Below are 14,235 nucleotides of genomic sequence, written 5' to 3'. Positions count from 1 at the left end.
TCGCTAAGCTTCTCATCGTCTTGTGCCCGGCGGGAGGCCGATGAGCATCTTCTTGGTGGAAAATGAGTCCGGCATCCTTATGACATGCCCCAACCAACAGATCCTGCCGGTCTCTACCACCGTCAGAATGGACTTCTTCCATACTTTTGCCCATAAAGGACGACCGATCTTATCAGTGTGCGATCCACTACCTCAAGTTCGTCATCGTCCACAGATATAATACTCCCCAGCCTGGCTCTGTCACGCCACTCTGTCAGCCAGGTGTGTGGTGGATTTACCTCCAACAAACCCTGCTTGGTAGCTTCCGACGAAATCTGTAGCAAGGGGCGCGAGTCTGCAGAAGAGTTTTCATGGATAGGATTTTATAGGCAGCATGTAGGACTGTGATAGCTCTAAAGTTGGCATTCTGTCACCTTTTTTGTACACTGGGTGGATAACAACTAGTTTCCAGCCCTCTGCTATCCTTTCCTGATCCAAAATTTCCACAATAAGCTGGTGCATACCGACGGGAAGCTCAACCGACCCCTTCTTGAATAGTTCTGCCACCAGTCCATCGCTGCCAGCTGCTTTGTTCTGTTTCAGCTGCCGTTTGTAGTGTTCCACGATCTGAAGGATTTCACGCTGCAGCATTCGGCGAAGGATTTAGCTGGTGGGCACTAAAGCTTCCAATCTTGGTTGGTTGGTTTATAGGCCTCCTCTCGCTCGACCTGAGCATTAAGGTCTCCGATGATGATCTTTATATCATGTTGTGGACAGCTCTCTCTCGAGCTGCGTATATAATGCATACTTGTCGTCATCACTACTGCCAAGGTGCGGGCTGTGCATATTTATAATGCTCAGGATGAAGAAACGACCACGTATCCTCAACCTGCACTCACATGCAATCGCTGCAGTATCGACGTTTCGAGACTCCCTTCCACCGAACCAGTTAAAGTCTGTTCTATTTTGCTATTTCGAAACCACAGATCAACGTACCGAGCTTACATTCGTAGTACTTTTTATATCGCGTAGGTCAAGTTCAAGCTCCCAAAAACCATTAAATGTTGGTGCACAGCGCATCGCGAACAGGCACAAAAAACCGTTAATTAAAACGGTCATTAGGTTTGTTATTTATGTTCCTAATATGAACCTTTTACGAGGAAAGTTTCGTATGTTATATGTGTATCAAAGTAAATTTAAACCTATTTTACAAACGTCAGATACATACCACACAAATACCCCATTATTAACATTTTGCCATTTAAATTTGTGAAAGACTGATCATCTAAAGCCAAATTGGCTACACAGAGAAATAACTTACAATCATCCATCGTTTGATCCTACAACAACAACTGACGTCACAACGATAATGTTGGCAAGCTGACTAAACAATACACGATAGCTACCTGATCATTCGTCACCAGATGAATAAGATCACAATTCTACTGATCGTACTATGAGTCAGTGCGAAGGCCGTCACCATGTTTGTGCGGTACAATACGAGAGAGTATTTGTGCGAACCACATTTATCGACATTGCAAATATTTGCAAATAGATTCTGTTTTCGGCAAACGTGTTTCATTATGAAACGACCAAAATATTAAGCAGCATTAAAGTATCAAGATGCTCGAAGTACTGACCAAATGCACAGCCCAAAACGGGCTTGGCAGATTAGGAGCATCATTTTATCGGCCTTCGATAAAGCCGGCTTCAAAAACGCGCCCATGGTAAACAACAAGCCGTGCATCGAAATGGTACATTCCATGCGCCAAGAAAAGTAGAGCTTAATTGGAGCTCAACGTTCATGCCATGTGTTTGTGAACAGAGCATTCACAATGGGAGGAAAACAGCAGGATAATTGGTAAAAAGAAAAATTACGTTCGTATCACATGGCAAATACATTTAAATGGTCTTTAAATTATATTCCCTTTAAACTATTTCCATCTCATGAATAAGTAAACGTACTCTTATAAATCTCAAAGTTTCTCCACGGGTTTTTAAACACATTTAATTTTAAACAATATGAAAAATCACGTAGGAACAATATCACTAACCACGAGGGTGGAATAAGGGTTGATTTTGTAGGTAATTTTATTCTCACAAAACAAGCCCTTTCCCTTGTTCTATAGTGAATGAGAGCCCCCCACGCCAAATCGCGATTCACACATCAAGATGAACGGAGAGCTCCTTTAACCGACGTCCGAGCAAGTTTCGAATTCAGTTGCACAGAGTACGTCGTTGCGTGCGGTTAGTGTTTCCCAGAGCTTGAGCTGTGAGTGAATACATTTTACTTTACTTTAGTCAACATACATGTTAGTTGCATCAATTCGGTGGTAGCTTGGCTTACATTGATACAGTGATTGTTGTATAAAGTGGTCCAAATCGTGTCGATATTCTTCGCCAGTCTTCGACACACGACTTTACGTTAGTGTACGCAAAGGCGGTAATGCAAAATCCAACAAAAAAGTTGCTTTGCCAAAACAGATACCGTGGGTTGATTTCGTTTGCCGTAAGGGTCACCTGTTTGACCATAAGTTAACGCTTAAGTGCTACGTCCAACCGGAATGGGCAACACCACAACTTCCAAAGAAGATGCAATGAGTTTGCCATTTTTTTTTTTTTTTTTTTTGTTGTATTATTCGCATTTCAATCTTCTTTGGACGGAAACCGCTGCGATAGCAGCGAACGCGATGAGATCAGAAAGCGAAGAACGCTCGAAGAAGAGTCGAGACAAATTCTGCTAACGAACGCAACCAAAAAGCCTGTAGTCGAAGCATCCAACCGGGATGGGAAGCGAAAAATTTAAACGACAATAAAATAGCAAGATGAGGAGATCTTGTTGGTACAAACACCACCGTGAGTGAAGCGGTATCTCTGGTGTTCGCGGTTCGCGTTGACGATGTTCGGTTCGGTTCATCTTAGGTAGTCGTTCACTGCCTGGTTCGTTGCGGCAGATGAATCTTCGAAGAAATTTTACAGCTATTGGCTAAATTTAACGATGATTTCTTCTTTACTCTCACCAATTGAACACGAACGATGCAAGCAGGGGTGCAAGCACTTTGTGGCAAAGTGTTCGGTAACTTTCTAAACTTGTCCCCCTGACATGGCTAGTCCCGAAAAGCGGAGCGAAATGCAAAGCCGGTAAACCAACGTGACACACACCGTGAGTATGTGTCACGTGAGATGAAGATCTAATGAAGTTTTTAAAAACCCAACTGATCATGTTTCTAGCTAGGGTTGTTAAAAACAACGTTCAAGCAATAGGGTTACATCACTTGAGCGGCAGAATATAAAAAATTACCGCGACTCCAGCGGAAAACAGATGCTTTTACTCTGTTTATTATTAGAAAATGCTGGTTGTTTTTCCTCTCCAGTTACATTGCTGTGTTGTGCAAGAGCAAATGGCCCCGGTGTAAGATGATTTTAAACGGCACGATCCGCGATCGCTAGTATAGGTGTAAAACATGTTCAATTAGCACATCACGAATACGTTCACGGTAGAATAAATGTTAGGAATGACATCATTTTGCCCTTGGATATTGGATACACAGTAGAATGGGTAGAACAAACCCCAAGATGATTCATGTAAAAGCAAATTATTTTTAAATGTTAGTTTTCAAAACATACCATGGATGAAACACACTAGCCAAACCCGATTTGTTAGTTAGAACATGGAAATTCCGCCTAGAAAGAAGACTATAGCCGTTATCTTAATCTAACGAAAGATAACGAAATTAAGTGGATAAATTATTACTTTCATATGTGATAAGACAATCTTCCTCCAACCCCAACCTCATAGAGTTGAACCTGAGGTGAAGTGAACTCCATTAGCCTGATGTGTCCACAACGCTAATGATAGTCCGTTGGATGGATTTCCCTAGGCACATACCATTCCCTTGTTACCACTCCTTAACAATTGCTATTGTGGCAATAGTAATGCTTCTTTAACAACTTTGTATTTTCTATAATTTAGTCATTCGATTGATGGGTGGGACAAGTTACCATTCCTTTGATAAAAGGTGTACGTGTTTGATTACAGCTTAGCATATGAAATTTGTATTGCAATGCCATAGGAATGTTTCTTCCAAGCCCTTCATCTAAGATCCATATAGTGTCGTGGGAGTCAACACAAAGCCGATCCTCGACTCCGCGTGAGTGATCATCAAACGTGTCACGGTTGAACATACCATTCTTACACACTGCCACGTACTGCGTTTCGAACCGTGTGAGTCCGGCGTCAACCGGCAAACAGTGTATGTTTTAAGCATCTGCGGTGGATGGATGCCGCCACCACTTCACTTGCAATGCTCGCACAAACGCGAATGGCCCCATTCACATCGCGGTGTCGCAAAGTAACGGACCGCCGAACGGCGTTTGGGCCGGAAAGCCGAAAAGAGAAACTCTTTCCCTTTGACAGCTCGCGGGAGCACAGTCGAAAAAGGAGGGAAGTGAAATAGACGCAGTGAATGAAAAAAGAAAATCTAAAAGCCCTTCGAAAACATGCAGGGGTGGCTCCTACCTGCGTCTTTGGAGGGGAACCACTGCACTCCCTGCATTACGTGGGAGACAACCTTAAATAAATTAAAATTAAAAACCCCCTTATTCCAAATGCACTACAACACCACAATGTACATAACTGATTGTTTTTCCTTCGTTTTTCCATTGTAGAAGTTGATCGTTTCAAATTACCAGACGGCCAAAAAATCTAGTGGAAAATGAGCTCATCGCAGTATTATCCATTCCAAGTGAGTATGCAATTAAAACTGTTAAGACCGTAGTGGCCCTCGCATGCCATGAGGAACGAATCATGACAATTTGTAGTCGAATCGTTAATGACGAACGTATTCGTCATCGCATTCAGAAATGCATACAGTGATGCATTCGTAAACGGCCCGTTAGTTCGCCTGTAGTTCCAACCGAAACCAAACTACATCGCCCTGCAGTCATACAATACTAGCACAAAGTAAAACTGGATGTTTGTCCGACTTAGAACACGTAATGTACTCGATTGTAGTGCTTTGCCAATGTGCACTACTAATCCAGATGAGCATGGAAGGGGTAGACAAGTACCACGTTCCACTCCACACTTGCACAACTGAATGCTTAAACATATGACGAAGTTCATATAGCGGGTGAGAACGTTTAGATTGAAATGTAACAGATCGCTAGTAGACGCGCCGAGAGCATATCACAGTCAAAGATCATATCATCAGAGGTCTTAAACAATGTTTTCCATTCAGATTAATCAGTAACCTAGAAAAACCATGACCATCCTCACTATGTTTATAAGCAGATAGATAGATTGCTAAACGGTTCAATAGTTGTGGACACATTCTGCTTATCAGTCTACATAAACAATGGATTGTCTTCGATGCAAACCATCTGTCGGTGAAAGCAATAACGACACAAGGTAGGGCCGTTATCGCTAACTGAAAGTTACCACTGCTTATCAATGTTTTTAAAAATAAAGTAAATCAGTTTCCTGATAAGAATAGTGATGTAATAACTTTGACCCATTCAGACCAGACCATTTTAAGATTGATTGCCATGTTGTAGACTAGTGTTTGATAATTTTCTTCCGCTTGAAATACACGATTAAAGTTCCTGAAACTTTTTTTGTTGTCATAAATTAAATTTTTTGCAATGCAGATATTCTATTATCTCTAGACATTTTTCTTTGTGGTGTAGGTGGTTTACGATTGGCCATACCCCAACCGTGAGCTACCTATATACTCCTGCTCTTTTTCGGCCAGAGAGTATGCTTTGCCTTGGCATCGCCTGGAGTATGACATCATCGTATTACGTTGACCTCCGAACCATCCACTGCAGCACTATAACCGCGCCTGTGTGAATCCACACAAACCGACGATGACAAACACATCGGCCAAAAATGACGATGCAATGATGCCTCTGTTCGCATCGAGTCTTAATGCCTTCCTGTGATTCGACACGGAAATTGAAGCCGAACAGCACTATGCTAACAAAAAAGAAATAGTGGAAGGGCCAAACAACCATGAAAGGCCGGAAACAGCAAATCTGTCCCTACGTTCTCTCTCCGTTCTCTCTGCAAAGATATAATGGAAAGGATGAGTGTGGTCTAGCCAAGACGGCGCCATGTCTTATGGGAGTTTGAACTATGCGTATTTCGTGGAGATGAAAAATATACATCGACACAAACGTGCTGATTTTAGTAGGTCAAGGGATGGTGGAATGCAAACGTTATGTTTATTGATACTAATGACCAGTGAAGTACAGCACGTTCCTTGCTATAGAGTTTTCAAACATCTTTACTAATCTATTTGTTGTATTTAATTAAGGTTAGTTGCTTAACGAAGTGTAAACAACATCGTATTGTGACTAACAAACGGTCTGTTCAAAGCAATGAGATTAGTTATAAGTACTACCCGCGGAGCGTGATTACTCAATATTTACTACTAAGGCATGCTTCTGTATACAACTTTTACTAGATCTAATACATCCATCAAGTTCGTGTGAAGGTTTACTGCGCGGTCAATCAATGTTGAATAATTTATTAAATAACAAAATAAATCCACCTTCAAACCATCACAAACTCGATCCGTGAACGCCTTTGACATTGAACTATCGTAGCAAATGATATTGACGCGAGGCCATGCAATGAGATGGAACGATCTCAACTTGATTCAAAATACCCTCCCAGTTCCCTCCCCTGTCCGGTATAATTTACGGCACGAAAGTGTAGTGGGTCAATCGCGTACTACACTGCCGTGTCACGGAATCGACGGAGGGGGGCCACTATACTACTATGTATGTGCAAACAAAATCGCTCCACAGCTAGAACGTTCCACTATTTTTCACTACGGCACAGCGCGAGTGTCAAGCCGACCAAATGGAAACGGAAACAACGGCCGCGCTATTAGTGGGTTTATATATCGATTATTCGAGGTCACTCAACCTACGCGGAAAAAGCGGCAAGGGATTGGCTTTTACTCGTCCTTTTGGCGTGGGTCAAGCAATCGTAGAAAATAGCGGGTGGAATATAAAAAAAAAAAATCAATACCGATAACACTTGGGGCCTCCAGTCCCCCCAGACCATCTACTCGATCCTTCCGGTCGCTATACACGTGGGAAGAGCCACACCGTGTCCAATTAGAGATAATTAAGGTAGATTGTATTGTATAGCTAGATATGAATGCTTTCGACGGTATAAATTCGTAGTATTCATAAATATTGCTAGCGAGCGGAGCCAAAATTGAACCAGTCCGTTTTCTCAACTCATCGCAGAAAAATCAGCTTTCTTGCTTCCACTGAATGGTCGGAAATATTGAAATTCATTTACGTGCCTAGTGTTCAGCTTTCTTCAAATTACCTCTAAGAAGAAAGGAATACGGTGTACTTAGTACCATACCATACCCCCCATCAATCATGTGAATGAGTAGGATTTTTCCACACAAACTTCACCGCAAGCATGGTAACTCGCAATATGGTGTCAACATGTGATCCATATGTGACGATACTGTAACGGATTTCGAATTTTCTTGCCCTCCTTTCGCTCGCGGGATGATCCCGTTACTTCGCGCCGCTTTTCAACAACATGACTAAAACCGTTCGTGGGACACAGAAACAGACACTCAATAATTCATGTTGCCAGCTCGTGCAGAGGACTCGCGGATTGTTGCGGGGTCCACGGCACAAGGGTTCCGGTGGGTATCTGTACGATCAGTTTGACTCGATAGGCAGAATGTCCGAGTCGTCCGAAGAGGATGAGGAAGAGGAAAGATACATTGTGGTACCGGTGAGTGGGGGCAGTAGAAAGGAAGACCAATGGACAGATAAAGAGTTTGTGGAAGCAACAAGAATTAGTTCAAGTTTGAAAACATTGCCAGGATAATGAGTAATAAGTCTTTCTGCTGCTGTTGTGTTTCAGTGCACACCGACCGTCTACCCGGCGGATCCGTTCGATGCCAACGAGGATGCGGCCACGCTCCGTACCGCCATGAAGGGCTTCGGCACGGACGAGAAGGCCATCATCGAGGTGCTGGCCCGCCGCGGTATCGTCCAGCGGCTGGAGATTGCGCAGGCCTTCAAGACCTCGTTCGGTAAGGATCTGATCAGCGACCTGAAGTCGGAGCTGGGCGGCAAGTTTGAGGACGTCATCCTGGCGCTGATGACGCCACTGCCGCAGTTCTACGCCAAGGAGCTGCACGATGCCGTCTCGGGCATAGGCACCGACGAGGAGGCGATCATCGAGATCCTGTGCACGCTGTCGAACTACGGCATCCGCACGATCGCCGAGTTCTACGAGCAGATGTATGGCGTTTCGCTCGAGTCGGACCTGAAGGGTGACACTAGCGGTGCCTTCAAGCGTCTCTGCGTATCTCTTGTGCAGGGCAACCGTGACGAGAACAATGTAAGTGAATTATAAAGCAAGTGGCGCACACTTGAACGGATGCAACTTTTAGAATCCTACCCTAACTGATCGTTACTCCTCCCTTTCTCTCTAGGGCGTTGATGAGGGTGCCGCCGCAACCGACGCCCAGGCACTGTACGAAGCCGGAGAGGGCCAGTGGGGCACGGATGAGTCGGTGTTCAACCAGATTCTGGTGACCCGCTCGTACCAGCAGCTCCGCGCCATCTTCGACATCTACGAGAATCTCGCCGGCAGCTCGATCGAGGATGCTGTCAAGCGTGAATTTAGCGGCGCCATCGAGGAGGGTTTCAAGGCCATCGGTAAGAATGAACGGATTCAGAAAGGATCAACCCGTTGGAGCTAGCCTGTAGCATTATTAGAAAATAATGGGAAAAAAAATCTCCCCCTTCTCACGTACAGTTCGCTGCGTCCGATCGAAGGTTCAGTACTTCGCCAAACGTCTGCACAACTCGATGGCCGGACTGGGTACCAACGACAAGACGCTCATTCGCATCATCGTAAGCCGATCGGAGATTGATCTCGGAGACATCAAGGAAGCTTTCGAGGAGATGTACGGCAAGTCTCTCGAGTCGTGGATTAAGGTATGTTCCTTCTACCTCCTTTATTACTATTTTCCACATCTCCTACTGACACACACACAAACATCCTAAGTAACACTTCAACCCCACACCGGACGAATTACTTGTAAGCTCTAATCTCTCTTTCTCCCTACCACATTGGATTCAACGTGCCACTATAATCCATTACACTCTGTTGCTTATTACAACACTCATCGTCATTGTCTCGTCCCACACCCTTCCTTGTTCGCGTTACTACCCAAGACTAAAAACTCAACCGCTGAGAAACTGGTCCACGATACGCCATCAGTAGGCCAATTTACACACCTTTGCTTACAAATTCTCCATTCCGCGCCTGCTATCCAGGGTGCGTGATTCTGTTGATAAAAGACCATCACTTAACAATCAGAAAAGTAAACTTCACACGCAGCGAAGTCTTAATAACGAGACCCTCACCTTGGTACAACATGATTGAAAGCTTGAAAAACGGGTGAAAACATCAATGCCAATACTTTGTTGTATCATTTTGTAGAGCTAGAATTTTGAGTTGATCTTTTTTAAATGTTTGTTGTCTGTAGATTTGAATGTGCACCAAATGTTAGAGCGAAGATTTCTTCATTCCCTTTCGAGTTTGAGGTAAACGGATGGACTTGCAAAACATGGCGTAAAATTAGTATAACACGTTCCACACCACGTCACTATATGGGTGACGCTATTTTTCTTGCTAAACATAGATTTCTTACTGTTCCATAGTTGTTTTTCTGTGTAAGAAATGGTTGTTTTCGAAATGGCTGAGTAATGGGACTACTACAGCTAAATTATTGGTTGCTTTTTTATTCCTACTCTTTTACGTCCTTCTTCGTTTGTAAAAAACTCGTCCGTTAATATTATTATTTTTGGTAAGGAACGTGATAAACTAGTTTCCATGTGTCATTTCGTTGTAAACAATTACTGCTTGCGATAGTCCATACCAAATAGGGTATGACTGTACAAACAAGTAATCGCAAATAAAACTGTGTTTCATTTTTAAAAAACACATCCCTTATCACTCCATAAACCATAAGCCTCCACCAAAGGGACTAGCTGTAGTTCCCTCCGCAGAGCACCAATATCAAATTCCAATCCAAATCCTTTGCTTTAAAAAAAACGACCAATACACGAGACGTATTTTTCCACCAAAATCTTTTATCACTACTGCTGTTTTTCCAGGGTGACACATCGGGCGATTACAAACGTGCTCTGCTGGCAATTTCGGGCTACCGATAAGCGCCAGGAAAAGCTATATGTATAGGCAGAACAGAAAGACCCAAGCGAGAAGAAAATGAATGTCGTCAATGAATGTGGAAAAAGAATTAGTTTTGTTGATCTAGCAAGTTTTTACAAGGTCTTTTTTCCTTCTCACACCATCGATTCTACCGATGATGCACAACTATTACCAACCTCAGAGAGTTCAAATGGCGGAGAAAACTCAATCGTAATTTTAAACACTGCAAAATAACAACAAATGTTGCCTTATCTCATATATATGCTTAGGATAAACATAAATAATCTCTTATTAAATGTTACTCCACCGAAAAGGAAGGTTTTCTAGGAAACCCGTTCTGGAGATCATACACTTTTAAACCACCGTTAAAATCCATAACAGCGAACTTGGTCGACAGAAACCCGGTCCTATCATGAAATATGCAGACAAAATTCAATGCTCTTTACATAATTTAGCTTGCCGTAAATTTCTTACACTCGTAGCAGTGGAACTGACGAGCTCAGGGCATAAATAGCACCAGCTGTTGTAATCGTAGCGATAAGTTTTTTTTTGTTCGCCTCTTCTCATAGATGTGTCACAAGCCTATATTTTACAAGCCGTAATAAAACATGCAAACTCTCAGTAGAATTATGATTTTTTCCCTTTTTCGAGTGCCGTGTGAAAGTAAGCAATTGTCGTTTTCATTTTGCAACAATTTTTCTTTTTTGTGAAACCACGTGCTGATAATAGTTTTATGTATGTGTTCTTTAGAAAAAAAAAAAAAAATCTTATAATGCACTGCTACTTCTTTGATCTGTTTAACTGGCATAGGAATGTTAACATTCGTTCGGCTGAATGCTTCTTAACTAATATGTTTAACCCCATGGAATCGTCTTGCATTAACTTTCCGCAGCGGAAGTTCACCAAATTACTTCTCCTTCTCAACCCCGTCTAGAGTATACACAATGTTAACATACGGTTACCCATACGCACTGTTGCGATAGATAGTACCGTAATTTATATTTGGTGTTTTTATTCTCTCCCATTTTTTTCTTTTTCCATCCATACCTGTGTGCCCTTTCGTACTATCAACACCCTAGGAGGATCTTGGAGGCGATAACGCTAATTTGCTGTACCATTTGGCCGCTTACTAAAACAAAAATGCAAAGCATTCTCCCCAACCCCAGGCCAACCCAAAACCAACGAACGATCCTATGCACGTTCATTGCAACATACGGTTGTGCGGGTCTATTTAGGTTGGCCGTATTGCGCAACATGCAGAATACAGTATTTTTTAATATACTCAAACATACGCCGAAAGGCGTTAAATTTGCGAACCATATTATCCCTCACAATGGTATTATTACATTCCAAAAAAAAAACAGTCCCCTAATTTTGGCTTCATTAGAGGAATATTACTACAATAATATAAGTTTTTAATTTTGGTATTTGTAATTGTCGGTTACATTATGATACACACTTCCCATGCAACGTGCACAATTTGATTAAATGGAAGGATAAACAGTATAAAGCTTCCGCCAACGTGACTTCAGTGCCTTATAATATTTTCTCCCGTTTGTTTTCTTATTCTCTTTTCCGCCAACCCAATGCAAATTCACCTTTGCAGGAGGACGTGGGAGGTGACCTGGGTGACCTCTTGGCCATGCTGGCCACGTTCTAAGCCACGTTCAGAGACAGAAGAGCGAGCCATGCATTTAGTGTGTGCTATATCCCCGTGTGCAGGCAAAAATTTTCGAATAGGATTTTTCGTTTTGTTCCCCGAGAAAACGTGCCGTTGAGCAAATTGAATGTTTGCAAATACCACAAAATGTTATACTGTCTTCATATATACCAAGTTTAATGTTATTTCTTTTTAATGTGCTTGCACCATGAATGTATTGATTGTCGAAACAATAAATAAATGACAACGAAAAAGTGTAAGTGTAGCTTATATCGCAATATCGTGTGGAAATTCAATCTGATATTTGACGCAATAGAATTACTAACGGACATGGTCACGCATGGGGCTACTAAAATAACGTTTTTGCTCCACAACTAATCGACAGATTGGATTGAGAACGAAATTTAAAAAATGCAACATTTTTAATTGAAAGCGATCTTCTGCCATCATTTTCTTCCAGGACGACATTGGAAGTGATCTAGGCAATTTGCTTGCTGAACTTGCCACATACTAAACTGTTGCCGTTGCTAAACACTGTGGTGCCGCGAAAACGGTTCCACAGCTATAGCCATTTTTTTAACAAAGCATTCCTGAGCCAGTTCCAAAATTGTTCAGAAAATGTAAAGAATAAGTTAATGGTTAACTAAGGAGATTTGACATTTAAAGCTGATTGTTATCAGTCATCATGCAGATCAACCCATAAAGTATCGAATTTTACAAACACTACCCCGTATATAAAGCAAAGTTTATGAAGTTTCATCCTCGTGCTTTCTCAGCTTGTCAAAGATTAAAAATAAAACAGCACAAAATATCAATCCTACCCCACACGCCTCTACGAACTAAACCAAAAACCTTCCCGTCCTGCCTTTGTCTGCTTGTGCGGTTAAATCTGGAAACTTTTCCTCCTTTCAGGATGATCTTAGTGGTGACTATCGTGACGTGCTGGTCACTCTCACTGCCTATTGAGCCTGATCTACTGGCATCCCCAGTTCACCGACACCAATTGTTATCGAATGTAAGTTCCCTTCACAAGCATTCACGGGTAGCATTCATGACACCACCGTTGTCTCTTTTACCCGTCGCCCGAAGTTTGATCCTAGTTTGTACTGTCGTTTGCTAATAATAAAAGTGGTATCCTTCCGCTACATTTCTCTTAACCTCCTGCCAATCCTACTTTTTGCGCTTAACACTCCGAATCCCGCCGGTTTCTATGCGGAATGCAATTGAAATCTTAGGCGTAAAGTGACATTTGTCTATCAATGCTACGTACGTGTCTTGCTGACTGGATTCGCAATCGTCCTTTCCCAGTACGATTCGTTGATTAATTTTGTGGCTGTGGCTTCCACCTAGCGCTGGCACGATCAGTGACTCCGTCGTCCGGTCAGAGCTGCCTGTATCCGCAGTCAATTGTGTGGTCACATCGTTCGTAATTACAACCTGTCATGACGAAATAGAGAAAGAAACTAAATTGTAAACATCACTCACCGGGGCAATGTAGGATCCAACGCTTACCGCACATCCGAACCGATGGGCAAGTTTATGCAGCTGGGTAAGTATTTCATGCAGACATCTCACGCGCTCAAGTGTACGATTGATGGTATTGCGTATCAGAAAGGAAAGCGAATCAATGACAACTAAACGTATCTGAAATTACAAGAGTTAAGTTTGAACATTTTCCAAAGGAACAGATGATACAAACAAACCTTATCCCCATTGTGCAGTTTGTTTTGAATCACAGCAATAGCTTCCAGCACGTGAGTATAGGTCGTCACATGTGTGTAAAGTATGTTGCCTAGGATACTGTCTGGCAGGAAACTGTCCAACCTATCCGCTTCGTGTTGTTTTCGTAATCGAATAAGTTTGCTGAAGTGTTCATAACAACCATGGGATATTTCTGAAATAGAAAACAGGAAAATTGGTTATAGGAAACACTTTTCTTTAGAATGCCATAATGCCTATTACCTTTGACCCGTTGAGGCGAAAACCCGTAGTTCGTATCCAAGTAGGCAACACGACCCTCGACGCCACCTAACGTACGCGGTATTTGTACATTCACTGCAAGTTGCAGGCTGCCGAAAAGCGAAATTTAGCAGACTTGTACTTGGTACACAGGAACAGACTATTCGCTACTTACCACAGCTGTGTCTTTCCGCTACCGGGAGGACCGCAAAGCTCTGTGATCATCCCCTGCGGTATGCCGCTTCCGAGAGCGTAATCGAGATCCTTGCAGAATGTCGCTATTCCTACGCGATCGCATTCTAGATTCCACAAATCTAAAGCCGATTTTTCAAACATTCACTAAGCACAACAACAAATAACACACTGCGCACTGGCAAACAAAACCGAACCACAACGAAAAACAATC

The 14,235-nt window shown here is 42.6% G+C and overlaps 2 protein-coding genes across 6 annotated transcripts; one reads left to right on the top strand and one right to left on the bottom strand.

Annotated features, from left to right (window-relative positions):
* Positions 1–2,183: 2,183 nt before the first annotated feature.
* Positions 2,184–12,976, top strand: LOC131260444 (annexin B9). 5 transcript variants are annotated; one of them, XM_058262167.1, is made up of 6 exons: positions 2,184–2,251; positions 4,648–4,724; positions 7,886–8,368; positions 8,463–8,688; positions 8,789–8,970; positions 12,783–12,976. In XM_058262167.1, exons 2-6 carry the CDS (start codon positions 4,695–4,697, stop codon positions 12,834–12,836), a joined length of 975 nt encoding a protein of 324 aa, XP_058118150.1. In that variant the 5' UTR covers positions 2,184–2,251; positions 4,648–4,694; the 3' UTR covers positions 12,837–12,976. The 5 variants fall into 5 exon arrangements, with proteins under 5 accessions (XP_058118150.1, XP_058118153.1, XP_058118151.1 ...); XM_058262170.1 differs by having other exon boundaries at positions 12,331–12,976; XM_058262168.1 differs by lacking the exon at positions 12,783–12,976 and adding an exon at positions 11,817–12,162.
* LOC131260446 (DNA repair protein RAD51 homolog 3-like) lies at positions 12,595–14,225 on the bottom strand. Its single transcript, XM_058262171.1, has 5 exons — positions 14,005–14,225; positions 13,833–13,939; positions 13,574–13,764; positions 13,383–13,514; positions 12,595–13,307 (listed from the first exon to the last, which is right to left on the bottom strand). Exons 1-5 carry the CDS (start codon positions 14,163–14,165, stop codon positions 13,041–13,043), a joined length of 858 nt encoding a protein of 285 aa, XP_058118154.1. The 5' UTR covers positions 14,166–14,225; the 3' UTR covers positions 12,595–13,040.
* Between the last annotated feature and the right edge of the window lie 10 nt (positions 14,226–14,235).

This window comes from Anopheles coustani, chromosome 3 (genome assembly GCF_943734705.1).
Source record: "Anopheles coustani chromosome 3, idAnoCousDA_361_x.2, whole genome shotgun sequence".
Classification (NCBI taxonomy): Eukaryota; Metazoa; Arthropoda; class Insecta; order Diptera; family Culicidae; genus Anopheles; species Anopheles coustani.
The sequence above is the reverse complement of the archived record's forward strand: the minus strand, read 5'-3'. Positions and strand labels throughout refer to the sequence as shown.